Here is a 27,480-nt window from a genome sequence, read left to right on the forward strand (position 1 = left end):
CCTATTAGTATGTATAGTATATCCATATTAGTCGACAAGTATCTTATCCCCCACGAACGCCACAGTAAGCTAATGTATGTGCATAAGCCTACCGGGTTCCTAGCATTTCATCTGATGTGCTTTTTGGCAGCTTTCAGTTCAGCTAGAAGTCCATATTATCCTCACTGATATCGATTGTTTGGTGTATTAGATATAAATATTGGTAATATGGCGACGAGACTTTTGGTTAATTATATGTGTACTTGATATCTAGTTGATGTTAACTATAAAAAAGACCAAAGACTGCTTAGTTATAGTATCACTATCTGACTAGTTTTATAGAAACTGACTCGTAATAATAAGAAGAGGTAGATAAATATGAAAACTTATTATTGATGAAGCTGAGGCGCTGAATCCTGCGCTAATAAGAGTTTAACAACTGCATTAGGTACCTGATTAGAGGTACTGTGTAGGTGTGTTTGCCAAAGTCCAATGGGAGCTCCCGCTGGCCAGGCCTAGAAATATGTGCTAACTTAGTGGAGACCGGCGATAACCATGGGGTCTAGCCTAGCCTAGGTAGCCTAGGGCTAGCCTTGTTAGTTAGCTGAAAGAGAACCTGGGCTGGGATATACCAACCAATAGAAGGCCCGAATTCAAAGATTTTACGAAAGCAAGCACGCCTGTGATATGCCTGTAATACCCCACGAGCACCCCACCATACACGGAGGTCCCTTTCCAGATCTTGTCTAATCTACAAAACCAAAACCAACTTAGACAAGACAAGACCAACCAGACCCGATATAATTTTTTTTTCTTCCGTAACGATTTCGCCTTACACTACCAACCCGTTGCGTCTTGCAAATGGATAAGTTATAAGTTAGACTTATACGTCCTATGAACTCAGTTCATCTGACCTTTTGCTTGTCCAGATATTATCTCAAATCCCGTTTGCGCGCATAAACTTATGTGTGTTCTCCCATCGAGGTAATATCATTTGCAGGCGACTTGAAGTCTTTGCGCTTGCAGTAGGGGGACGATAGAAAGACTTACACGAATATAATTTGGAATATTTCGATACCAGACGGGAATAATTTATCTCGAAGCTATATTTCATTTGGCGCATTTGCATTTAATCAAGATACCCGTCTCGCTTGTCGATTTTATATGAGATTCTCAGATATCTCATCTACCATCGTACAGACATTCCGAGACACATTTAAACAAGTCAATCGACACCAAGGATATAACCGGGTTCAACAATTCGAAATGGACGATTATAATAAAACAGGCCAATTCCAGGCCCCTACCACTACTGTCGAAGTAACAGGCGGTAGCAGTACCAACGAGAGCCGTTATGGTGCCACCGACACCGATCGTGCTACCAACGAAGCCGTCAGCCACGGGTTGCAGCAGATCGAAGCCAGGAAGTTTCATTGGTATTCATACTTTACTACCACCGACTTCTGGATCGTTCTCTTCCTAGGCCAGACGCTCTCACTGTGCATCACAGCCACCAACACCTTTTCGACTTTCCTAGCCAACGGCGGCGTTTCCATTCCAGCCTTCCAGACCGTCTTCACCTATATTCTGCTATCGCTCATCTACCTAACATATACGCTCTATACCTACGGCCCCAAGAAGTACGGCAAGATCCTGCTGCGGGACGGCTGGAAGTACTTCATTCTTAGCTTCCTCGATGTTCAGGGTAATTACTTCACCGTGCTGGCTTACCGCTATACGAACATCTTGTCCGCGCAGTTGATCAATTTTTGGGCCATAGTGTGTGTTGTTATCATCTCATTCCTCCTATTGCGCGTGCGGTACAAGATCTTCCAGATCCTCGGCATACTAATCTGCTGCGGTGGCATGGGAATCCTGCTCGCTAGCGACCACATACAGGGCACTAATGGGGGCGACGGAGAAAATATGCTAAAGGGTGACTTGTTTGCTCTGGTTGGTGCCACATGCTACGGTCTTACCAACGTTTTTGAGGAGTGGTATGTCAGTAAGCGACCTATGTACGAAGTGCTGTCTTTCATGGGCCTCTTCGGCATGCTTATCAACGGCGTGCAAGCGGCTATTTTCGACCGCGAGAGTTTCCAACAGGCGACATGGGACAACTCTGCAGCTGGGTACCTGGTGGGCTATACGCTGGTACTCGCATTTTTCTATTCGGTGGTGCCGTTCCTCCTGCGCATCGCGTCTGCGGCTTTTTATAATATCTCGCTGCTAACGGCTAACTTCTGGGGTACCATCATCGGCATTCACGTGTTCGGTTACGCGATCCACTTCATGTATCCGATCGCCTTCGTCTGCATCATCGTCGGCCTTATCGTGTACTTCCTCGCGGGAAGCATCCTCGGCGAGTCCAAGAAGCCTTGGCTCGGTGACAACCAGGAGGATGGCGTGGCGGGCTTTGGAACCGCGAGGCTTAAGGCGCTGAACGAAGCGAGGAAACAGGGTATGGCTCCGGCGACCAATGATACGGTTTAGACTTGTATATGATAGGTATGAGGTATCTTGGGTCTTGGATAATGTTCATGTGGGGGAGTTAGGAATCGGGGGCTATAAGATACTAATGCCTTTAGCTAGCTTACTCGCTCGGGGTTTTCTGTATTTTGAGATGGATAGTGTGTAATGAAAATATTGATCTATAATATTGTGTGAGATGTTAAGTGTTCGGTGACTTTGTGTGCAACCTAAACGTAAAACCATGATATGGTTTTATCCCGGAAAGACATATTTCTAAGATTCTAAGCCCTTAAATATGTCGTACTACGAGCGATTACTATCGAAATAAAGTTGTGCTTGTGTTTTCTTTAGAGAGATAGAATGGCTAACGTCAAGCCTCTCTCATAGATGAGTTATATTTTATTTCCCATCTCAACCCTCAAACAAGCTATCCTCACCTCCCTATCTAACACCATCCAAGCATTATAACTTCGAACAGCACGCACACCAACAAGACGCCGACGAACCTTGACAGGTCGTCTAGGAAGCCAAAGCCAGGAATTATATAAGTACCTCCTAGCATGCTACGTAGTGGGCCATAGGCAAACATTGAGAATAATAGGGACTTGGTTTGCATAACGAAGATGGCATAACGATGCGTGTAAGGGAACTGGGAGTGTATAAGCGCGTTGTTTTAAGGTGTTACAATGAATACAATCTCGTCTCTATAGATATCGCCGTCTAGTCGTAGCCAATGAACTTGATGACTTCTTAGATTGGAGATACACTGGCTCTGATATTCATCCTCGCGCTTTGAATATCTTGATGCGAATGGCTTACATGACAGTTGGAAAAGCCCCTTCTTGGGTCGTAGGAGTGTATGCCATGATTTATTATCTATTCATGTAGGATAGTGTACACATTAATTGTGTAGGAAGCAATTTGTCTTCGTCGTGTTACTACGTCTACTGTAACTGGTGAGTTGAGAACTTGTCTCTTACAAGTCTGTGGTCCAGACACTCTAGCCTCCCTTCACCATCATTATACCATACTGAAACTTACTTCTTCGCCGCTCGCCGGTTCGCAAGGGTATAGAAGATACTCCCATCATAGATACCCCTAATGTCTTCTTTCCTCATCTTGCCGTCCGCCGGCCACAGCATCAAGTACGTTGCGACCCCTATAATCTCACGCATCAGTCACATATTCTTGCCGCCCCGACATGACAGGAACAACAGGTAATTAGGTAGGTAGGTATATTTACTCACATTCAAAGAAAGCCCCAAACCACCCGACAGGATCCATAATGCACCGCTGCCCCTTTAGCAAGTCCGCAACATCCCAAACAGTCAGATAATCGCGGCCGTGGCCATACTTGGCAAAAACATCCTCGAACCGCTGCGGTACAAACCGGCCCTCGGTGTCGAACGTCCCCGTGTCGCTGCCGTGCTTGTCCTTGTGCACGTTGGCGACGAACACGCGGAAGAACGGGTCCGGAAGCCACCCGGACACCGTCGGATAGGAGAAGTTGGCGTGGATTATGACGACCGAGAGCAGCGAGAGGAATATCCCGAAGCCGAGCCGGTGGAAGCCCCAGAATGTATCTTGTGGCCAGATTACACCGTCGTGGTCCTGGGGAAAGGGGGGGTTAGGTTAGTATGCTGGGGTAGAATAGAGTAGAGTAGAGAATGGGGGTAAAAAAAAAAGAAATCTACTTACGAAGTCGAAGAACTCGCAGTGCTGCTGGAGTACTGTTTTATCCCGGTGCCGTCTCGCCCATCCGTCTTCCGTTGTTCCGTAGGGCTTATCATAAGTAGCTGCTATGTTGGCTCGCGCAGTACCTATGAGGGTAAGTAAGTTAGCAAAGCCGGTATTCCAAAGACGAAAATACCCACCGGTATGCGGTAACCTCTGGTCATCATCTGGTTGAAGAAATGGTTTCCTTTCAACCGTCACTTTTACGCTCGGTATCGTTGACACGACCGGCGGCTCGCGGCTGCCGTTCAAGCCGTTAATTTCGTCTATGCTTTTGACCTCGACGGGCATTGTTGATTATTATCACAAGTTTACGTTGTGTGTTGTATTGTATATTTTTTTAGCTTGGAGTCTACTATGTTATATTGAAGTCGTAATTAGTTGTAGATAGAAATCCCATCCAATCGACTTTTTTGTATTTCCGAGCAATGGTTTGTTTGCCTACCTAGGAATCTAGAATCTCATTTATACGTGTATGTGACGTCACTGAAGGCCAGACCCGGAGCAATCCCATCATCACGATCGTCATTCGGAGTCTAGTTTTAAACTGGAGAAACAGGGTCTACTATGGAGTGAAGATCGGTCGGGATGTCTGCGACATGTGAAATATGATAGCATTTACATATGACACTTGTTTGATATTATAATACGATCGTGTTAATTGGAGGGGAGATAGTTGTGGTAGCATGTGAAATCCCGCTTTCTTAAGGGCCAGTGAATATGCATTATTCTTCATCAAAGGCCTGATAGAGCTTAATAAACTATGAAGGCTGATATGTACCTACATATCGTTGACGCCAGGCTAATCTAAATCTGGGCTGTAAAATAAGAGGCTTAGAGAGTTTGCCGATACGATCGATGGTTGCCGATCAGATGTCAAAGTGATCTACCATTTCAAGGTCTTATGTAGTAAGTAACCGAACCCATAGAAATTCCCCTTCCTTCGAGAAAGCTTCCCCACAGTCTCAGCCTTATTCATATTGATAATTCGTCGCCATGTAGCATATACACACTTCACATGAATCTCACGGCATTCTAATGGTAAAAAGCCTGCTAACAAACTGGAAAATGCCTCTCACGTACCGTGATAGTGAAAGATGAATCTTGAAATGAGGAAATAGGGGAACTACATAGTAAACCTCAACCACAAGATCAGAATAGTCCTAACCTCAATTTCACCAAGAGCCTCCAGGTAAAAATATAGGTAATATATATATGCCGTCCGCATTAACAATATACAATAATCATAGATAGCTTGTGACCAGTCCAACAAAAAGAGCTCTATCTTTTCCATCCAAACCGCGCAATCCGAGCGTAGCCTTCTCTCTTTTTCTCTTCCTCCAAACAGATGCTATAACATACCTAAGGTACCTAACATATGCGATACAGTAGGCGGAAAAATACAAACCCGCCAAATGCTTAAATGCTGATGCCGATGATGCAGACATTACATGAGAATTCCATTTCGCTTTCCCCCCTTTCCGAACGCCCAGCTCGAATCTCGAATCTCGAATCTTGAATCCCAATATACTGACAAAGGGAGCAAAGTATAGTAACGTAAAGGTAATGTTACGGGTATGTGCGAATATATATATAAGGGGTATCTCGGCTGAAGATGACGTGATAGTGTAATATAATGAAATGAAATGCAATGCAATAATCCAAAGACAAAGGGGAGAAATAATAGGAAACAGAAGCTTAAAAAAAGAATGTTATCAATCCCCGCCTGTCTGACAGGAGCCGTACGTGAATTGAAGTTAGCTAGCCAGCTAGCCACACCATGATATACCATGATATACCACGACAATAACCAGGTCAGGTTCAGATAAACCCACCGCCCCCGAAATCATCCCCCACGATTGCCGGGCTTCTAAGGCCACGCCCGTGGCCATGGCCATGGCCCATGCCGGGAGACACCGTATTTGACCTTGGCGGCAGCGGCCTACCAAACGACGGCGAGGCCTGCGGGTCGCGGAACCCAGGTGATAAGGGGGCAGTCTCGGAGCGCTTCGGCGGCATTACGATTACATTATGACCGCCGCTGCTACCACCATAATGATTAAGGTGATTAAAATCGTGGCGCAGCGGAGCATGTCCTAGAGTCGGCGTCATCGGCCGGCTGAAATTAAAAGACCGAATCCCAAACGGCGATTCCGATCGCGAACCAATCATTACGTTACCTCCCCTAGCCATATCTGCTAACACGCGAGGCGGTGTCTCGAGCGGCGATCCGACGCGTGAGGAGTAATCGTCGAACGAGGAGGCGGTCGGCGAGGGCATCGGCCACATGGTGGAATCCGGAGTTGGAACGTTGCGGTTACCTAGGCGTGGCGGAATCAGTGGCTCGTCTAACTCGGCCTCCTCCTCGTCTCCGTCAGCGAGGAATAGTTCCATTTCTTGTAGACGCGATCGCGAGCCCGTGTTCTTGAGCGGCGGTGGTGGTGCTAGTGGTGCTTCGATGGGCGTGATGCATGGACTTCCTGCTAGCGGTCCCGTTCGTGGCATTAGAGGGCTGTCGGGGGAGGTCGGCCGGTCATAGTTAGAGCCAATGCTGTCTTGGGACATCCTCCTGGCCCGGGACTGAGATCGGGATTGTGATCGTGACTGTGGTTGAGACGACGGCTGAGACGATGGCTGAATCACGTATTCGTCTGCGGCGGGTCTGCGCACATTTCTAGTGTTTGGCCTGCGTGCCCCGACAGCAGCAGGTGGCGGGCCACTCCTATCTCTCGGCATCCTACGCGGGCTCTGGATCGGCGACTGAGGTTTCTGATTCATAGCGAACGGTGGTGGATAAGTGCCGGCGCGATCAGGAGTTCTCGGGCGAGAGTTGAGGTTTAACGGCGGAGGCCGCATAAGCTTGCGCATCTCGGGACCGTTCGATGTCCTTGGACGCTGTATCGGTTCCTCCATGTGCGGTCTCGTGAGCTCCTCTACTCGCATCTCAAGGCTTCGTCTCTGGGACAGGATAGGGGTTGAGAGAGAAGTTACTGTGTCGCGTCTTGCCCCAACTGCCCGGATATGGATACCGGGATCGCCCAAGATATTCGCCAGGCCGCCCTGAACTCGATCTTCGCTACCACGGGGAGTCGCTATAGGCGAAGGGATCGACGCCGGTCCAAAATGCCCATGGTTCGGTATATCCCTAACATTTTGGACCTCTTTAAGAGTAGTCGGCCCGTTCCTGTGACTGCCTCTGCTTGACGGACGGAACATGTCGTCCCTAGGAAATGGCGGTCGTCCCAAGACCGGCGTTCCGCCCCTAATCGACTGCGGAGGGGATGGTGGCTTACTTGGCGATTGACTTCTCTGTGGCGACTCGGCAGAGTATGGGCCAGGGCTTGGCCTTCTTATCCGCAGAGGTACTGGAGGCAATGATGGATCCTCCTCCTTAGGTAAGGGGGCCGTATCATTAGGGATTTCCAGTTTAAGTTGATGTCTGCTCAGCGACGGTAAGGGCGCTGATGCTAAGGACGGTGGTGGACCTGTGGTAGAATGCATTTCGAGGGGATTCATCCAGACTGTCTGTTGCTGCTGAACAGGAGTAGCTGGCCGTGAAGGATTTCGCATAGGAACTGGAGGCACTATGTCCTGAGTCGGGCTGCTCTGCCAACCATTACCGCTTCCCAGGGTGGGATTCGACGAATGTTGCTTTAGAGCTGGAAAACCTGGTTGAGGAAGTTCGGATATGTTCGTAGTAACTACATTGGTCATGTCTGCGTTGTAGGGAGATGGTTTCGCCTGCATAGCCGTGATTTTGACTGAATGAGACGTGTTGGGACGAGATACCGAATAGACGTTGACACTATAAGGTCCAGCTTTCCCTCCGTCCCTCATGGGAAATTCCTCATCTAGAGGTTCTCTAACAAGTTTCCTACGAACCTGCGTTGGCGAAGCCTCTTCATCTTCTCGGCTTCTGTATATTTGTTAGTCAGATGTACTACGGCAAAGACTTATATTCCGACTCACTTCTTCTTCTCGCCGCCGAGCTTAAACCCAAAGAATGAGACCATCGTTTCCTTTCACAATTATACATGCGCTTGCTTTCCACCTCTAAGATTACCGTGCTCTCACTCTTACACACGCGCGCGCGCATACACACTCTTCACTCCCTAACGACCAAGACGGTAATGACTGTATAGAATAGCAGGAAGCAAGGAAAAAAAAAAAGTTTGACTATGTGTAGAATTCAGAAGGGATATGCTATGCTCGGACCGCAGATTCGGAACCAGGAGCGCGCGCGACAGGGACGTGTTGATACAGCGGGGTTGAAACGAGGATGCTAGCAGTACATGTCGATCCCAATAGCGACCAAGAGTTCAGCGTCACAATGCAATCGACGTTGTATGTTAGGATGCCATGCGCGATCCTCCGAAATCTTGATAAATCTAGAAGCGGCTGGCTTCTATTTGCAGAAAATAGTAAGGGTAAGGTAAGAATACTTAAGCTCGGTAGGCTTGTTAAATATGGTCCTAGGAGGGATTCGTTATGATGATGATGTTTTTTTTCTTCTCCTGCAATTCCTGAATTGTCACGCGGCGGGTGGTGTGAGGTAGTATTCTTCGAAGTCGCCAAGCCAGAAGTCTACTTGCTGATGACACACAACGGTTCTCTTGTTCCTGACAGAGCAGTTTAGGTAGGTAAAGAAGGGATAAAAACTTGTCAAGTAAACTCGTGTAGTTAGTGAGAATTAGAAATGGCGTAAGGCGGCATTGATATGATCACAACGGGGCGAATTACACATTATGCGTGGGTAACCGCAGGGTGAATAACAAACCTACTAACCTGGGTTTACTGATGTGTATGGTTCGAATTATGAGAATTGATGTCTTAATTCCATGTATCGTGAAGGGCACAGGACCCCCAAAAAGGAAAAGGGATACAAGGGGAATACGGCTCCATAAAATTCAGGGGAATAACTTGACAGGGAATAAATAACCCTTGGTTGTCTTGGCAGGGGGTCGCTTGCGCTAGAATTGTACTAATAGTGTTCTTTAGACTCCGCACACGCTTTTCTACGAACAGTGAACCATTAGAGATTTTCATCAATATGAACAAAGTGAGCGAAGTCTTCAAGATTCCATGTAGATGAAGTTATGTATATAAAATGAGAATAAATTAGTCATCCTATTATATCTTATTATCTCCTACCTAACGCATGAGTTTCTAGGACTTATCGGTAAGGCCGCCTTTCACTAATTTACAGCTCTTCGTATGGCATCTTTGTTTGTATTAGGCTATTTAGCTAAAAAAGGCGTTATGGTAATTTACCCACTCCATACGAATTAAAAAAAATTTTTTAATACAGATAGAAACCTTTAACTCAGAATAGTTACCTCAAAGATTTATCTCTACCTTGTCTTATTTATATAGAGATGTTGTTGATAGGTTTGAATTTATTAACAACGGTTAAGAAATATCAAACGGGGATGAGGGAACATATATACGTACATATTAGCTCGGAGCCATCCGAATCCTAATGTTTAATAGCCCTTGCTGAAACCGTCTAACCAATACTAGCGACTCGAAACTTCAAACCATGATGATTCTAAAGGGTGTAGTTTGAATAGCGTGTACGCTTAAACTCATCATCAAGCCCCCTCGACGCTCAAAGCTCATAATTATGTGCTTGTAAAAAATATATATGTGACAACCTCGTATTGCTATTTTTGATTCGTTAGCTCGCCTCGTCCCGACCGAAACGACTTACATATGTACACCAGGTGAAACAAACCACACTATCACCACCGATACAGACTATGTATGTACCATATATCCCCACTGTCTTCGCAGGGCTACCCGAGCCAATAGTCCGTCTCCGAACTCATCTCCCCTTGCATCGCAGCCGCAGAACTGCATAGACGAGGCAATCAGCAACACACCTAGCTTCTCGTACAAATTGCCTCTTATAGTTAAGCGACAGCATTGCCGATGGTATGTACTGGTCCCTGCCTAGTAAACGTGGCAATATATGATATTACGAAATAAACTATTCCGTATAAAACCTCATAAAAAAGGTCAAGTTCGTCGCCACGTGTCAACCTATGTATGTATGTATTTTCAAAAGCCATCATCATCATATGCCTTTTTAAAAAAGGATTGTTTACCTTAGCTTTAGTTAGAAGCAAATAGCATCTAGTATAACCGTTGTATGTATGCATGTCTCGGCGGCAATAGTGTGTGTGTGTGATGAGACAACATGTGGTCCTACCTAGTGTTATGATAATATACCGGCATCTTGGAAGAAAAGCGCCACTTTGTTTGTCTCTTACTCATATAAGATTGAAAAGTCTTTGCAAACACTATTTATCCGGCTATAGAACTTAAATATTGATTTTGATTCATAAATGTATCAGGAACCGTTTCGATCAATAGGCAGTATCCGAGTTTACGTCGGGATTCTTCTGTGAAGTATATTCGACGGCACTGGAGTTGTCACGAACTAACGCTACTGTTATACCAAGCCTGAATGACAACCAAAACTGTATAATTTGGATATGTATGATAACTAGCCTCGTAGGTCGTAGAATAGGTACCTAGGTTAACTCCCTAAAATATCATCAGTTCTCATTCTTATTAACACATCTTACTACAGCTCTTGAGGTTATCAAGTTGAAAATATCTCACTACTACTAGCTGCTACTAGATATCATCACTTTTGGGGAGAGAGGAAGATGTGCCAAGGTACTCTCCGTAACCTAGCCCAAGTCCTAAACAATTCCAGCGCTGAGAAGTGATGAGTAGATGATGTTACCGTTCGTTACTGACAATCTCGTAGGATGCGGTCTTCCTAGAAGTAGTAGGAGAACCTTTCCTCAAGCATTAGGAGGTACTATTCATCAACTGTGAACTCTCCTGCTCCAACACCCAGCAAGAAAATAGCACAATCCAATGCCCACTTAGGTACGTAACTTAATCACTCTATAGAGATACGTAACAAACCAATAAGTTTACTCAGTTGTGTTAATATCGCCTCCAACTCGTATCATTCACACGTTGATGCTTATTTAGGTATATATCTACCTACACTAAAGAGCAACAAAATCCCTCTCATCTCCATCTCAGAACACTAGTGGGTATATATTGTCTCTCACATCTATACACGGGCGCCCGCCTGTCTGTCTCTATAGATGATAATCTATACATGACCCACAACCGACAACTCACAAATCAAAACCACAAGCCTGTAGCGAAACTTTGTCACCGTCCCATACGCGTAGGTATATACCGTACTAAATAACCAAAGGCGAGCTCATAGCGCAGGCTTATCGCCTCCGCCCTTGTCCTCCGCCTTGTCACTGTCGTCCACCGTAACAGACTTCTCCTTTGTAGGATGCAGTGGCTCATAGCTCATCTTCGCGTTATCCTGCTCTCGTGCCTCCACTTCCTTTCCCTCATCTTTCTGGCCTTCCTCTCGATCCAATCCCTCAGTGCTCTTCGCCGGAACCGTCTCGCCGTCGCCCACGAGCTGTGCTGCATCACTAGGCGCAGTGCCCTCCTTAATGCCTTCCTTAGCATGTTCCGGTTCGTGCGTTCCAACAGTCGTTGTGCCCTCTTCCTGCTTCGCGACGTTAGCCTCGGATTTGTCGTCGCCGCCCTCGGAGATGCCCAACTTATTCTCCATATCCCCGGCTAGCTGATCAAGCTCGTCGTGGATCTCCTCCTTCTTCTCCGTCTTGGATAATTGTCGGTTTGCCTCCTTTTCTCCGACTATGGCTCTCCATGTCGCCTCTAGTTCGTCACCCCATCCTAGCTCATCCGCTAGCTTCCGGATCCCGGAGTCGCAGTCCCCTAGGACTAAGACGTCGTCTGCACGCGAGCCCATATCACCTACACAATCGCGGTTGATAAGTACGCGCGGCACACCTCCACGTGCCCGTTGCGGTAGACCGGCGAACGGATGTACCAGTAAGCTGGTGCCCATGACAAGCATTAGGTCAGCGGCGTTAGGTACCGAGATGTTATCATAAAATGTCTCAGGGAGTTGCTCGCCAAAGAAGACGATATCGGGCTTGACGAGGCCCCTACAGTCCTTTCGGATGCATCGCGGTGCCTCTCCACGTTTAACGTGCTCGCGCATCAGGTCATCAGGGAACTCGGTACGGCAGTCGATACAGTGCTGCGTAGCAAAACTGCCGTGAGCTTCAACTATTTTCTCGGAAGGCACACCAGCAACACGCTCTAAGCAATCTATGTTCTGGGTGAAAAGCATGCGGAGAAGTCCCTTTTCAGCAAGTAGGGCGATGAATGCATGTGAGACTGTCGGGCTAAAGTTTCCCGGGTAAAGCTCCTTTGCCAACAGGTAGAAGGGCTCCGGGTTACTACGGAAGAAGTCGATCTCGAAAACAGCCTCTGGATGCGGGAGGTTGAAACGAGAAAGATTGTGATAGAGCCCCGTTTTAGGGGAGCGAAAGTCGGGTACTGCATCGTGATAAGTAAGTGTGATATGTGATAAGGCTGGCTACATAGAATAGAACTTGGGGGACTCACTTCCAGCCGCGGTAGAGATACCGGCGCCGGTCATGACAACGATATTCTTTGCGTCGCCATCCTTGATAAGCTGTGCTACAGCACGAAGACTGCGCTCCGATAATGTCTCTGGTGGCGTGTCCGGGTCGATGAGATGTGAAGACTCTTGACCCATCTTTCTTGACCGTGGGTACGGTTTTTGGCCTTTTTGATGGCGGGGTCTCTTTCTGCGACCTATGTTGAGAACTGGTAGTGGATAAAAAAAAATTGAATGAGGTTGTTAATGGGGTATGTAAGGCTGAGAGTTAAAAGACCAATCCTTGATGGCTTAAAGAATAGTAAAATGTAAGTTGAAGATTGAACGAATTGTAAGTTACATCATTTTTATTTTATTATTAAATCAGAAACGGCGTAGACTGGCGACCTGTAGGTACTATGTATAGATGTATATAAGGTACATCATAAGGTACATAATACATGGTGGGGTCCATGTTATCTAATCGTGTGACGCTCGCTGCTAGATGTGTTCCCCTTAATGAACTTGGAATGAATTTAGAAAACTCGAGTCATTCAGTTTAGGTATATGTACATAAGGTATCTAATATTTAATTCAAAAATTATTGATATTGCATACCTAGGTACCTGGCTATTACACTCCCGAACCTTGACTTGAGCTATCTAACTCCTAAGGAAGAGTCATCCAACACCCGGAGCCCCAACTTAGAGTATCTCCATCTAAGGAGCCTATCCTTCTATGTACAAAAAGTACATTGGACCTCCGACGAGTATCGATCCTATTGAGCGGTCTTCGTCATAGCAAGCCTCGTCATGATACAATATAGCCCGTCTCGCACTCAGTCTGAGGTGTTCAGACAATAACTGAAGCAATACCTAAAGCAATGACCAAAACACACAAAACTAATACATTTCTACCTTTACGCCGGACCATCGCTCAAGCTAATTTTTCTTGCTTTCCCTTTCCCCGCACATCGCACATTATATAATACAAGTGTACAAGTGGTTGCATACCGAATGATTATAATTTTGTCATCTTGCCCATTCTACCGTTTCTAGCGCCATCATGACAAGCACTAATGTTGAAGGGAGAATCCTAGAAACTGTTAATACTTTGAACTCATACAAAACTTAGCAGGATATATGACTTACCAGATAACGTAGCTCTGGAATAGAATCTTTGACATAACTCCTTCGTACACCTCGTTGATTTGACAGATCTGTGCTAGCTGTAAAGCACTCGGCGCACCTGTGAGTAGAAAACAGACGATAATGAATATTGGGTCGTCCAGTATGCTAACCGGGACGTATTTGGCGAAGAGCGCTAGAATAGGTGCCATGATGAGGGTAGGGAGTAACATGCGGCTAATGAGCGAGGCTACAAGGAGGCGTTTCCCAATCTGTTGCTCTTCGGGGTCGCTAATCTTCTGGGCTTGCGTGTTTCGAGCTAGGTTGGCACCTAGCACCACTAGAATAAGAGGTACGGCGACACCGCCACTCTGAGATACTGCTCTGGTTACGCTGTTGTTGACGAATGTCCCCTCCTGAAAGAATAGTCGCTGCAGATCAGGTACAGAAGCCACGATGATGGCAATAAGCATAGCCCACAGCGGCGGGTTCATGAATTCCCACAAGAAGTTGTAAACTCGGAGCCACCATCCCCATACCCTAGCCAGACCATTCTGGACCGGATTCGGTAAACCTTTGTATGCGCGTGTAGAAAGCTGAACGATGCGTTGCTTGGTAGACGTAGCGGCCTTGTTGATCCCAAGACGCGCGCGCATATAGTATCCCTTAACCCCACTTGGAATGTCCGTGTCACTCAAGTCTCGCATACGAGGAAACAAAGTCATGTCGCCGGGCCCGGTTGTTATGGAATGATCGTTGGGGGAATTAGTACCACTTCTATATCCCTTAGCTGTCCGTTTCCTTGGCGCGGTAGTTTCGTCATCAGAATCGGCGGGCGATGCTACGGATGTCCCAGCTACTGGAGTTCGACCAGCCGGCTCGTATACGTCTGACTCGTCCGACTCGTCCGAATCGTCGTGGCCATCATCCTCGGTAGCGTTTCCGTCAAGACCTGGAATTAAAACTTCGTCTCGGGGTACATCGTCTCTATATCTGCCCTCCTCTACTGTCTCATCCTGGTACTCTTCGTACTTGTTTTTCGGCGCTAGCAAAACGTGATATCCCCAGCTCCATCTGACCAACTGTCCAAGCTGCTGAAATATCAAGAGATATAAAATACCGCGCGCGGCTACTTCATCATCGTTGTCACCTGGTATCCTGTCCCAATGGAGCCCCTTTAGAGTTTGCGAGAGGGAAATGACGAGGGAAATCGGTAGCGAGTTTGAATTCCCAAATACACCCATAGCCGTAACAAAATTCGCCGGGCGCTTCGAAAACCGGAATGCTTTCGAGACGCATATGGATACCAAGTAAGATATGCCGGTTTGGATGATAAAGATGAAAGGTATAACTGCGAGGTCGATAAGTTTATCGGCGTTGAGCTGTGATGCTAGTTTGGTGAAAACTGTCTATCTGTTAGTATTAACTATACCAAAACAACAGGCCCGACCATATGCGCATACTTAGGCATGGGGTAAATAGCATAACGTTGAGATTCGCTAGGAACTTCTGCTTGTCGGCGTCGAAATGTCCTAACCTTGCGATAATATATCCGGGTAAGCTGACACAGACGACCTCCAGCACAGCCTCAAAGACCAGTAGGATCAAGTGGTCGATAGAAGGATGGGAGTCGTGAGTGTTTTCTATTGCCATCATCGGCACACCGGGAGCCCAGTTTGCTAAAGCATTGTTAACCCGGAAGGAGGTTGGCCTTGCGCTTGATAAGTCTATCATCTTGTTTGACTGAGAGATCTAGATCGACTAAGGACAGAGTGTGTTACTATTGCCGTTGGTCTTATTATTGGCGAATACTAGTAGTTAAACTCGTAATTCTACAACCAAACGGAAACACCGGGATTCAACTTTCGACGAGCGAATTAGTTGATTCGTGATCGAAGAGGATGAATGATCAGCCTCTTTATCTCCGACACGGGATTGTAGGTAATTATATGATGATTTCTTCTAGAAATCTAGTACTGGCTATTCAGACCCGCTGCAGAGCCGCCAAGGTGGTGTGACGAGATAGAGTTCGTCAGAAATACGAGGTGAAAGAAAAAAAGAAGGTTGGGTAAGGTTGAAAGAAAAAGTATCTAAGACCTAAGATGATGAGGAAATTAAGAAAAAGGGAATAATTAAATGGCAACTTGACCGAAGTTGCTTTTTCTTTATCGGCAGCAGTGCCTAGAAAAATTGAGTGAATTAGAAACAAGAAAATAAAAAAGGAAAAAGTGAAGGAGCTCAAGCTCCGAAGGATATTGTTAAAGTACTTGCTGATCTTAGCCTGCGCCCTGAGATCTCGAACGAGATAAGTCCCAATAAAGTTACCAGTGAAACATTGAAGCGCATACCTTAACGTTGACTAGCGTGTGTACTTAAGCAAGTAAGTACCACTGTATGTAATACATGTACCTCTTCGGGGCAGGCTAAAGCTGCCCGGTGCATGGTCGGGTTGCAGCTGTACGGCAAGACCTGCAGGTCCACTGTGTGAAACAATTTTGGAGGGATCTTTTACGTTAATTGATTGGCTTTTACGGATATGTACAGAACACTAAAACAGCCTTCTCAGGGTCTCGTCGTCGCACGTGTGGGGGTTAAGTGGTTAGAGTAGTAGAGAATAAAATGGTCTTACCGCATAGACACAGATTGGAGACCTCATTTACAGATTCTGAAGCAACTCTAACCGTATGTTATGGCGCTCTTTATTTCGGTTATGTACGTATATTAATATATTAATATATTGTTATTAGATATAGGTACCTACTTACATGTAGTTAATCTAATCATATCAATCAGATAAAAATTCAACTTCTTTGTTATTTTGTTATGTACCAGTGACTGATGCAATAGGTAGCGCGTAATTAATCTGGGCGCCCAGTTTGCCAGCTAAAAGCCACTACCTATCACTAATTAGTGTAGTAATAGGTAGAGTCTAAGGTATCGCTTTACTTATGATTTTGCCCCAGTACGCCAATGCGCAATAATGACGACTCAGGCAGCCAAGAATGCTTACTCAGTATATTGCACTTATTCAAGCCGTGTTTAGCTTGGAAGAATGCAACCATCCGTCTGCTACTCGCTCCCAACCGTTTAACTTAGTTATCTTCTAATAGGTACTGAAAGTGACAAAGGATTCATCAAGTCACCGACCGAGGCGCATCTAGAATTTATACAAAGTTGTCTAGGTAATTCACTTTCCATCCCAGGGTTAGGTATGATCTTATATTTTAACCGTCTTTGGATGTGCTTAGTTTAGGTAAGCTATTTTATTTAGTTAAGCTAAAATGCTTAACGATTATTACCCGCAGCATGTTTCAAATGGTACGACATGGCTGCCGCTACGATGACGTCTTTTATAAGACTGTAAGCATCGGAGAGGTTGGCTGAATAGTACCCGAAAGTACCCGAATATAGCCACAGACAGCAAGCCCAGTAAAGCCAACACATCAACCGCATAATGAGCAACGCAAATGTTACCGCATAGTAAGTCATGGATCATGATCTTGAAAAGCCGGTCTTATGGCCACATCTCCGATCCTCCAGCCTACATAAATAATGCAACCTGTCAAGAGTAAGACCGGAATTCCTGCTTGCCTACATATCAACTAATATCAGCCTACAGGTAATAAGGAAGGCAGTGTTGTATTCTTGAGGGATGATTGGGCGATTGGGTGATTGGGTTGAAAGTAATGACGATTGTGGCGATGACGTTATCCGATCTTATCAGTTTCTATTTACTGCCTTACGCAAGTAATGGCATTCAGGGGTACGTAATAGATACTTGAGTATGCCCTAGTTATAGGTATATGTGGCTTGAATGAATTATATAATGCTCTAATATGTGTTTATGGATTAGATATTGACATACTTATCCATAGGTAGTATTAACGTACATTAGTCCCTTACATGCAGCTAATATTTCCTTGGCCAGAAATACCTAGGTAGCCTTTAATGGCTCTTTGATAAATAACTTTCCTACTTTAATATTATAGGTAGGCCGCAGTCTTTGCTCAATCAATAATGTGCGCCTCACTAGCGAGAATGGCTTATATCGTGTTGGAATTCTATGCAGCCCGAGATCTACGTACGTTGCATTTACTATTTTGACAGCATCGTTTGCGGGGTGGCTAGTTATTATAAAGGGAAAGATCACCGGGTTTCATCAGCGTCGGTATTGGTTTACGAGTTTATCGTGATGTATTGTAGCATACTTCAAATCATTCCTTGGTAACCTGGCTGCATCTTTAAATTGGCTCGTGATAATTATAATGCTCCCCACCCAAATCATGCTTTGATTAGGTATTTTTCAACCGCAGTCCAACCGCAGTCCAACCTGTAGTTTATCTTATTCGAGCCTCGCGTTTCTTCCAGACCGCCCCGTATATATGACGTCAATGATTTTTTTTTTCTTTCTTTCTCGTCGCTAGCATCGTTTAAGCATCATGCCATAATCTCGTAGCGTGCGGGTACGTTGTTGTTTAGATTAATGACGGCGGTCATATTATTATTAGTAAACATTTAGGATGTAGATTAAATGGAAAAGGAAGCAAATGGATCGAGTTGATGAGAATTCCATCTCTGATGATCTGCGGCTAGAATAGGCCATCATCTTTTATCATCGTTTCGTACTTATTATTTAATCCTATCGGAGTTGTTTGATTGGATGAATCCAATAAAGAAGCCATAAGCTTTGACCACATGAAAGACTTATAGCAGGTTAATCAGCATTTCTGAAACTAGAAACGCGGGGCAACTTTTTAGCAACCTTCACAAGCTAACCACTAAAAATCTATAGGCCGTTACTACTGTCTCCATCATTAAATCATCCCTCACCAACTTATCCAACTAAAAATAAAATAAAAAAATAAAAAAACCGAACAAAAATTTAAAGCATCTAACAAAGTCGATTACCAAATCCCTAAACCCCGTCTTATCCAAGGTCTTGGTTTTGAAGGTCCAAGGAAGAGAAGACACGTCTAAAAGGTTCCACAATCCACAATCCCACAAACTTCTTTGTCAACAAGCCTCGGCCGCTTCATATTTCGTACGTTCGTTCTTATTAAGAAAAAAAAAAACTAATTATCCCACATAACATACATATCTCATACATACATCCCTCTCGCTGCTATCTCTTACATACTAGTTATCACCACTCCATACTATCTACACCCTCTCTCTCTCTCCCTCTGTCACTCTCACTCTCACTCTCACTCTTACATACTCTTTTTTATTTTCCTTCCAAGACCCTGAGGGTACCCATACGGAAAGATTAGCCGCTGTTACATACAACCAAGAGTTTAACAGCTCATGAATAGCTCATGAATATCACAATTGGACAGCTTAAGCTAGTGTCTCGGATTTGACCAGGTTCGTGCAGACCTACAATGACTATGATTTTGCTTCAGGTTGTCAGATGAATACCTACTCACTACCCTCCCACCTTTATTACCTTACCTTACCTTAACCATGTCTACCCGAAGAGTCCGGCATAGGCTCCGATTCCGTGGACAAAACTACAGACCGCTAATGAGAAATAATTATATTGTAGAACGACTCAAGATCCTTGTGCCGACGAATCGGTGTTGCGTCTTTGCCACTTTTATGTAGAAAGTTTTTTTTCTCGATCTTTTAGACGCCCAACCTGACCTGCGTTTTCGGTCGCCGAGCTACCCCATCGTCATCTTTTTTTTTTAAAATCCTTTTTTATTCAACGCCGGTTTGCGCTATTCCCCGCCAACCAACAAACCAATCCCACCAGAACGATTTCTACTCCGGTACCAACAATAAATAAACCCCATCAAGAGCTACTACTCGGTGATGATAGGAGAGGCGCATCCCTAAATACCTTCCTTCCTTTACCCTAAAACCTCTCTTCATCATGGCCGGCATACATGATGATCCGGATTCGGTGCCCGCAACGCCTGATGAGCTGATCGATAGGGATGGCATGGGCAGCCCCGGTTCACCTAGCTCTATTAACTCTTCAGAAGCAAGTACACCTCTCGAGACGCCTAACGAAATTAACCCCGAGGCACCTAAGAGAATGCCGTCGTTGCGCTCCGTATCCGATCCCCAAAACCCGGGCCATCCAATGTCTGCTTCCTCTACTCACTTAGGCGTTTTGTCCAATGCGAGGCGCCCCGGTGCTGCTGCGCATATGTCGAGTGGACGCCTACCCGAAGACCTTAACGCAAAGATGCGAGCTTTCCACCTGTCGCGTCAGGGTAGCTCTCCTCTGAATTCACAGCAGGCCACCCCACCCAGCGGGCCTTCCCCAGGCGGCCCAGTGATAGCCGGCCTACCTGGGCGCCTTCAAATGTCTGGGAGTATTCAGAGACCTGGCGCGCCCTCGTTTCCAAAATCTGCCCCTTCGGTACCCTCGATGCCTCCAGCAGGTGGTGGTTTAGCAGGGAAGAGGCGGTTTGGTTTTAAGCTTGGGGATATGGGCGGAGCTACGCCTGCTTCTCCCGTATCCGGCGGTGTCAATGCCGGCCCCCAAGCGACGCCCATTCAAAATGGGAATGCCCACATGTCACAAATGAAGCAATTCGAGGAGTACATCGACTCTGAAAAAGGATACCTGACATTTAAGGGTAAAGCGATTATTACTAATAAGGGAGTCAACTTTTCGGATGGGTCCGTGTTTAGAATATCGCTTGACGAAGTAGAGAAGCTCGATGAGCTAGGGAAAGGTAATTATGGCACAGTTTACAAGGTGAGACATACGAAACCGAGAGTTCCGCGCTTCGGTCCTGGCCTTTCTGGATTCAAATCTGCTTCCTTGCCAGGTGTCCCTATAGGCACGCAAGACAAGGTAGACGCCGAGACTAAAGTTGGATCTACTACCGGTGTGGTTATGGCTATGAAAGAGATACGCCTAGAGTTGGACGAGGCAAAGTTGACAACCATATTGAAGGAATTGGTAATATTGCACGAATGCGCGTCCCCATACATAATCGAATTTTTCGGGGCTTTCTTTCAAGAAAGCGCAGTGTATATGTGTCTCGAATATATGGATGGAGGTTCTATCGACAAACTCTACTCGGGAGGAATCCCGGAAAATGTGCTTCGTAAAATTACGTACTGCACTGTAATGGGTCTCAAAGATCTGAAGGATAAGCACAACATCATCCATCGCGACGTCAAGCCCACGAATATCCTCATAAACACTCGAGGGCAAGTAAAAATCTGCGACTTTGGTGTAAGCGGTAACCTGGTGGCAAGCATGGCCAAAACCAATATCGGATGTCAAAGTTACATGGCACCAGAGCGAATCTCTGGCGGAGCATTTATGCAAGCTGGCGCGGGAGATGGCACATACAGCGTACAAAGCGATATATGGAGTTTAGGCCTGACAATCATCGAATGTGGTATGGGGAAATACCCCTATCCTCCAGAAGTATCTTCAACAATATTTAGCCAGCTCAGCGTAAGTAAATAATCGGGCTCTAGTTTGCAAATTTTAGATAACCCCTAACATTATTCTATAGGCAATCGTCGAAGGAGATCCCCCCGATTTACCGGATCGATATTCCGAAGCCGCGCGAACATTCGTTCACGGCTGTCTCAACAAGGTGCCTAAGCTTAGGCCGACATATCAGGCACTATTAGCTTCCGAGTGGATTGAAGACTTGACGAAGCCGGAGACCATCGCGGAAGAAGATGAGGAAGCAGACGAGAATGATGTTAGCGCCGAAGCGGTTGCCGGCGCGGCGGAGAAATTAGACCTTAGCCATTCAAGCACCGATGACGCGGAAGTCGCCGCATGGGTTAATGGAGTATTGGAAAAGAAGGAAAGTGGACAGTATGGTGAGGCAGAAGGGCAACCAGCGCTCCACCACGCTCCTCTTGATGCTGTGAGCCCGTTAGCCAGTCCACAGATTGGGAAATAGAAATGGCATGGTACTTTGCGAAAGGAATTCCCATTAGATCACGAAAAGCGAAGGGTAGGATTTTCTTGCGATATGGTGGAGCAGGCCCTCCGCGATCTTCCCTCACAATTACTTTGAGAACATAGCATTATTCGGCGTACAAACTTGGTTCAACACATAGCACAGCCAGGGGCGGCAACACTGTCTCAACATTTTCTCACGTCTTGTTCTCCTTCCGCAAAAGGGTCTCTTAGGGGGTTCTCGATGATCGAAACGGCATTTTGGACGAAGCGAGGAGTCCCTGTATACGTATTCGGGGTAAGGAAGGGATAGGCTGTTATTTAAACCCGGGCAACTTGGAATGAATGACGCGACACATACGCGAGGGATCCGTGTGATATTATAAAAGCGGCCAAGGAAAATCGAGAGATTCAGAGAGGGCTGGCTCTTCGTTCTATGCAACACATTGTACACTTTTTATTACTATTTTTTTTTATTACTCTTCTGATCTTAATATTGGCATCACGCGAAGGGAGAGAAATAAAGAGAGCGGGATATTTCAAGAAATCTTTTTTTATTTCCGTCTTACGAGAGATGTCTTTTTCTTTCCCCTTTACTCCTCGATTTCTTGTTCCATCGCGGTGGATAATAATCTTTTGCAGAGATAAGATGGGGAATTCGCATTCCGCACGGAGTTATAAGGACTGGAAAGAGGTAAATACACGGAAAGAATTAGCTGCTGAGGGAAAGGGGATACTTGGACGGTCGAGGCGAGGCAAGGCAGGACAGAGCAGATTGAAATAAAGGTTCTTCGATAAGGGGGGAGTATTGTCTGCTAGGGTGTAATCCGGGGGCAGATAAATAAGACTGACTGACTGGCTCTGAGGTCAAGAATATTAGTTTCGTCGAGTGGAATATAATAAATACACTATGAGTGAATTGAAATGAAATGGTAATGTGGTAGAGGAGTAAATAGGTATATACGATGCTACTGCTAGGACACGAGATTGGAAATGTGTGTGAGGTGTGATGTGTGATGTGGTATGATAGATATATTATAACTTAAGAAGTATATAGTTATTATAGACTGGGTAGAGCATATGAAACGTCTACTTCTTATGAGTATAGGCTAGTTCAATTTGGTTTATATCAATATTAATACTAACAGAATACTGAGAGAAATCCTAGTATTCCTCTTCAAGATATGCAAAGGGGGAGATTCCTACCCTCTGGGCGAAACACGGATATGTACCTAGGTAGGTAGTCATTAGCTTATATAACCTTCTTACAGCAACTCTTCTAGGGCAAATCTGAGGCTAGATTGTTGACATACTATTCAAGTAGTAGACATCTGTGATACTGTAGACACAGCGCTCGAGCACTAGTAAGCCCTAGCTATGAGAGATCATCTCTCAATCACCTACAATCAACATCCTCTTCACAACAACATCAATCACAAGTATTTGCTCCTCACGATATAGCTTAAGTCTGCAAATTGGCCAGATAGTCTCAATCAATTAATCATCTACCATAACGACCGAGTAAGCACAAAAGTACCTGAAGCATACATAGAGCATAGGCGTAACTTATGGCTGTGGTATCTCAATTATTACATCCTCCACTATTCATCCATCCATCCATCCCTGCCTCTTTCTGTTGGTCTGTTCCTTGATATTCCTCCGTATCCTTGCTCACGGTACCTCGTACGTAACTTTGCGTCGGTCATTATCGTCGTTATTATCCATTATGCTAAGCTCCGTGTAAAACGCGTAAAACTTGAGGCGTGAGGTAGTATGCGTACTCTCAAAATCTCCATCCGTCCATTCATACTGCTTCATCTGGCGCAATCTGTTTTTCTTGATTTTCTTTTCCCCTTTTTCGCATGTATAATTTTTGGTTTCTTCATATAGTTCATACTTCCTACTTAGGTTGCTATAACCCATGAGATCCTCACTTAGGCATACTCCTCCTTAACACGTCGGCCGTTCATGTCGTAGCTTCGGTGGCTCCGCACACTCCTCTGACGGCCCCATCTACGACCGGTATGACTCTCACCGTTGCTACCACGGATACCCAGACAGAAGAGTATTGTGGCGATCAGTAAGGCGGCCCAGCTACCCCAGCTGAAACCGAAGGCCCATCTACCGAGGCTAGCATCACGGCCGCTCGCAATAAACGCATTACGCATCTTAACGAAGACAGCTGTCATCAGCGACACGGCGATGGTGTGGAAGAACAAGGCGACGAGAGCTCCGAGTCCTGCGATGGCCGAGCCTAAGCGTCCGCAGCATGCCACGAAGCCTGCGAAGAAGGCAAGCACGGAAAACACGAGCGCGATTAAGAAGAAGACCCAGCCGAACCGCCACATGTAGAAGAAGTAGGAGCTCGTAGTATCGCCACCATGGGCACCGATCAGAGAAGAGGGCGCATTAGCCGGGTTTGCGGACCAGGCCCAACCTAGGGGGGGAGCAGGCCATGCGCCGCTACAGTCGATGTTGCCTTCACCGCAGATGTAGAAGTAGGTCCACTGGGTGACGGAGCGGGCGCCCGTTATGCCGCCGGTCTGGGCCGACAGGAAGTAGGTTTGTCTTAGGGGTGATGTATCGGTGACGGCTGATAGGATGACGAAGAACAGCATCACTAGGGAGCCGCCGAGGAATATGAGGGAGAGGGGCGCGAGATATGCGTCTGGAGAGTTATTAGCGATGTTGCAAAGCTAGAAAGTGGTTGCGGTGAGACTTACTTGAACGCGCCATCTTGAATGCTATTGACCGGCCAGGCCTGACAGCAGTGCGTAAATGTTACTTGTGGTGTCAAGAAAGATGATTGACAAGGAGCTAAGGGTTGAAAATGTTAGACTTTAGGTCGCAAACTCTGAAAAATAAAAAATAAAAACAACATTGAAATTTAGGTACGTTTGGCGGAGACGGGGCAGACTAAGTAGGGCAGCTGGCAGCTGGCAGGGTAGTAGAATAATAAGGGGTAAGTAAAACTTTATGCAGCACGTACCTGTTTTTTTTTTTACACTTGTTAAGACACTGTTTCGTTTCCAGGAGAAACTAGAGCCAAGACACAATTTCTTAGATTAGGTTGTCTTAGATACGAATCCGGAAGAGGGTTTGAGATCAAAGGCGGTCGGGGCAGATGGTTTAAGGGAATAGGTATCGATATAATCCAAATATGGATTAGTATTAAGGGTATACGAGTAATATTATCGTAAGATCGACTAAGATTTTCGCAAGGTTGTTTATCATAAACCTAGAAAAGGGGGAGGAAGACGGAAACGAAAACAATAAATAAAATAAAATAGTTGAAGGTTTGAAAGTCTCTCTCTCTTCCGATTGAGAATGTGTTGATCATCGAACGAAAAGTTGTTAAAGGTTCGTCAAAGGGTGGGCACGAGCCAACGATTAGTGGGGTAATATGACGACACTGACGAAGCTATTGGAAGAGCTTGTTACCTAAATTAGACTAGTTCTGCCGAATAGCCTGATAATACTGATAATACCTCTGATAATACCTGTACCAAAGAAGCTGCATCCGAGTCTCTCTTCCCGGCAAGACCCTTCAACTTTATGATTGCCCATTCTATCATTTCGTACCTTAGGTAAGGTATTTATTAATTAATATGTATGCATAACTACCTTATAACTGCTGCACCGTTAGTTGAAATTAATTTCCTTTATTACCTTGTTAGTTAATATATAACTTGCAACATCTTTTACTCATACGTCATTTATATAGCTCATTCAAAGAAACCAAAAAGAGATCAAGCTGGATCATCGTGATAACATAATCCTGATGATCACCATGATGCCGAGTCGTCGTCATTCTCGCGAGGCTTAGGGATAGCGATAACGTGGTACTACGTTTGCGGCGTGTCCTCCGAGGCATCCGACATCCGAGTCTAGAACACCGTAATACGTACCTAATTCTTTTTCTTTTCTTTTTTATTATTATTGAAAAGTCATCGTGGTGCTTATGTAAGTACTTACACTACTGGACATATCGAGCTTCTATTGGTTAAGACATTAGTGAGGGCACCAAAATAGGGGTTACTTTGAAATGGTCTTTTATATCCCTATATTAATACATATGCTGTGATGACTCTATCGTCATATGGTAAGGCTTGAGTCTCTCAGCCACAGCCTGTGTATCACGACCACCAATAACTCCATATGAACCATAGCATCATTGTTGATAACGAGTGTTTTCAAAACTTAGAAGTTTATATAATTTAGTTAACCGTTGTTTACAAGTGATTCTTAACTGGACACATTGGTAAGACCTATAATATTTCCAAGTCTTGCGAATTTCCCTTTCCTTCTCATTCGAGGTTACATGTGTAAGCTGAATAAAGTCCAGGATATACTAACCGCGCTCTTGCTAGCCCCTATTAATAAGTATTGTTAGTAGTTTTGTACGCACCTAACGCTATAGAGGACGTAGACTAGTTGATCAACTTACCACATCACTTAGACTGCTTTAAAAATTGATATGCAACTTATCTTAAGGCTATTGAGATGAGCACAGGAACTAAATATTACGCCAGCCCGGGGCGTGCGACGTCTACAGGTACGTAGTAGGAATAAACTAAGAATGGCTTTGACTAGCCTCCTTTATTGATATCTCATGTTAACACAATGGCTGCTTAGGTGCCTAATTGGAGTCTAAGGAGTTTCTTTTCGTCTACTCCTATGTTCTATTATATCCAAATATAATAATGAAATTGTTCTAGAGATCTCCTTTTACATATAGCTGTCTCTACAGGCAACTAATAGAATATATGAGGTTTAAAGTCTACCCGTTTATAAATAAATCGGGCTCGTCACAATTAGACTTTAGGAGCTTTGAAGAATCACAAACCATAAACTAAGAGAATTAAATATTGCGCCGCGAAACCCTAGGGATAGATGATAGAAATTTATTTTCAAGGTAAACTGCATAGTGCCCGTGTGAAGGAGGCCATGCGCTGTAGTCATTTATTTCTAGCCCTATCGAATCAACCATTTCTTAGCGCTCCCTCCCCCTGGGCATGTTGGCGAGACGATACTACATGCTCCTAAAGAAGTAGCCATGTCTATCCCACTTGTTATTTTCTATTTACTACTTTTAACTTGGATAATCGTCGGGATCACCTCTGGCATGTTTATTCTTTATGTACAACGATGCTACGCCCAAGCACAACAACCCGACGAATCGGATGAACATACTTTTCTGATCCAAGGATCAAGGCTGCGAAGATCGGGCTATCTTTCTGATGATGAGCTGAGCTTTGATGGGCCGAGCTTTGATGGGCTGAGCTTTGATGGTTCTGTCAATTACGATGAATCTCTAATGCCGGTTGAGATAGCGCCTGCCAATAGGTTCGAGTGGTATATGTATATTGTCTGATGAGTTCCATGCTCTGTTATATCACTACTCGGCTGCTATCTGTTACGCGGGGTACAGCCGATACGTTTCTCATCAAATACCGTTATCATCGCCTGCCCTATTGGCTCAAAGATATGAAGAGAGGAACGAAGGAAATATCCATCGCCGCTTAATGGCTCGACGGAAAGATACAGCGGAAAGATATGATAGAGGCTACAAGGTCCCCTATAAAAGCGTTGCCGGATGCTGGACGAGAACCATATTCTGTTGACGGGAGGGAATATAATGTCAATCATCACTATGGAGGATACGGTCTGGATAAGAAGTGCGAGACGAATCGCATTATAGCATGGGATATTTACGTTTGACGAGTAATAACTCTACACCACCACCATCACTACTACCACCATCATCAAACTGCCGCCACCGCTAACACTACTAT

At 45.3% G+C, this 27,480-nt stretch overlaps 7 protein-coding genes across 7 annotated transcripts; 2 read left to right on the top strand and 5 right to left on the bottom strand.

Moving 5' to 3' along the window:
* Positions 1–1,245: 1,245 nt before the first annotated feature.
* GL218_08079 (uncharacterized protein) lies at positions 1,246–2,472 on the top strand (the record flags this gene model as incomplete). The annotated part of the gene is made up of 1 exon (XM_033584868.1): positions 1,246–2,472. One exon carries the CDS (start codon positions 1,246–1,248, stop codon positions 2,470–2,472), a length of 1,227 nt encoding a protein of 408 aa, XP_033440894.1.
* A 1,016-nt stretch (positions 2,473–3,488) lies between these two features.
* Positions 3,489–4,476, bottom strand: GL218_08080 (Peroxygenase 1; the record flags this gene model as incomplete). The annotated part of the gene is made up of 4 exons (XM_033584869.1): positions 3,489–3,610; positions 3,699–4,062; positions 4,150–4,271; positions 4,326–4,476. 4 exons carry the CDS (start codon positions 4,474–4,476, stop codon positions 3,489–3,491), a joined length of 759 nt encoding a protein of 252 aa, XP_033441090.1.
* Positions 4,477–6,006: 1,530 nt separating this feature from the next.
* GL218_08081 (uncharacterized protein) lies at positions 6,007–8,198 on the bottom strand (the record flags this gene model as incomplete). Its single annotated transcript, XM_033584870.1, has 2 exons — positions 6,007–8,101; positions 8,155–8,198. 2 exons carry the CDS (start codon positions 8,196–8,198, stop codon positions 6,007–6,009), a joined length of 2,139 nt encoding a protein of 712 aa, XP_033441091.1.
* A 3,239-nt stretch (positions 8,199–11,437) lies between these two features.
* GL218_08082 (NAD-dependent protein deacetylase hst2-1) lies at positions 11,438–12,829 on the bottom strand (the record flags this gene model as incomplete). Its single annotated transcript, XM_033584871.1, has 2 exons — positions 11,438–12,606; positions 12,676–12,829. 2 exons carry the CDS (start codon positions 12,827–12,829, stop codon positions 11,438–11,440), a joined length of 1,323 nt encoding a protein of 440 aa, XP_033441092.1.
* An 872-nt stretch (positions 12,830–13,701) lies between these two features.
* Positions 13,702–15,531, bottom strand: GL218_08083 (uncharacterized protein; the record flags this gene model as incomplete). Its single annotated transcript, XM_033584872.1, has 3 exons — positions 13,702–13,765; positions 13,822–15,202; positions 15,261–15,531. 3 exons carry the CDS (start codon positions 15,529–15,531, stop codon positions 13,702–13,704), a joined length of 1,716 nt encoding a protein of 571 aa, XP_033440850.1.
* Positions 15,532–19,672: 4,141 nt separating this feature from the next.
* GL218_08084 (Protein kinase wis1) lies at positions 19,673–21,686 on the top strand (the record flags this gene model as incomplete). The annotated part of the gene is made up of 2 exons (XM_033584873.1): positions 19,673–21,223; positions 21,285–21,686. 2 exons carry the CDS (start codon positions 19,673–19,675, stop codon positions 21,684–21,686), a joined length of 1,953 nt encoding a protein of 650 aa, XP_033441086.1.
* A 1,933-nt stretch (positions 21,687–23,619) lies between these two features.
* Positions 23,620–24,421, bottom strand: GL218_08085 (Protein SUR7; the record flags this gene model as incomplete). The annotated part of the gene is made up of 2 exons (XM_033584874.1): positions 23,620–24,353; positions 24,409–24,421. The coding sequence occupies 2 exons, from the start codon at positions 24,419–24,421 to the stop codon at positions 23,620–23,622; spliced, it is 747 nt and encodes a 248-aa protein (XP_033441087.1).
* Between the last annotated feature and the right edge of the window lie 3,059 nt (positions 24,422–27,480).

The sequence above is a fragment of the Daldinia childiae genome, assembly GCF_008694065.1.
Source record: "Daldinia childiae strain JS-1345 chromosome Unknown Scaffold11, whole genome shotgun sequence".
Classification (NCBI taxonomy): Eukaryota; Fungi; Ascomycota; class Sordariomycetes; order Xylariales; family Hypoxylaceae; genus Daldinia; species Daldinia childiae.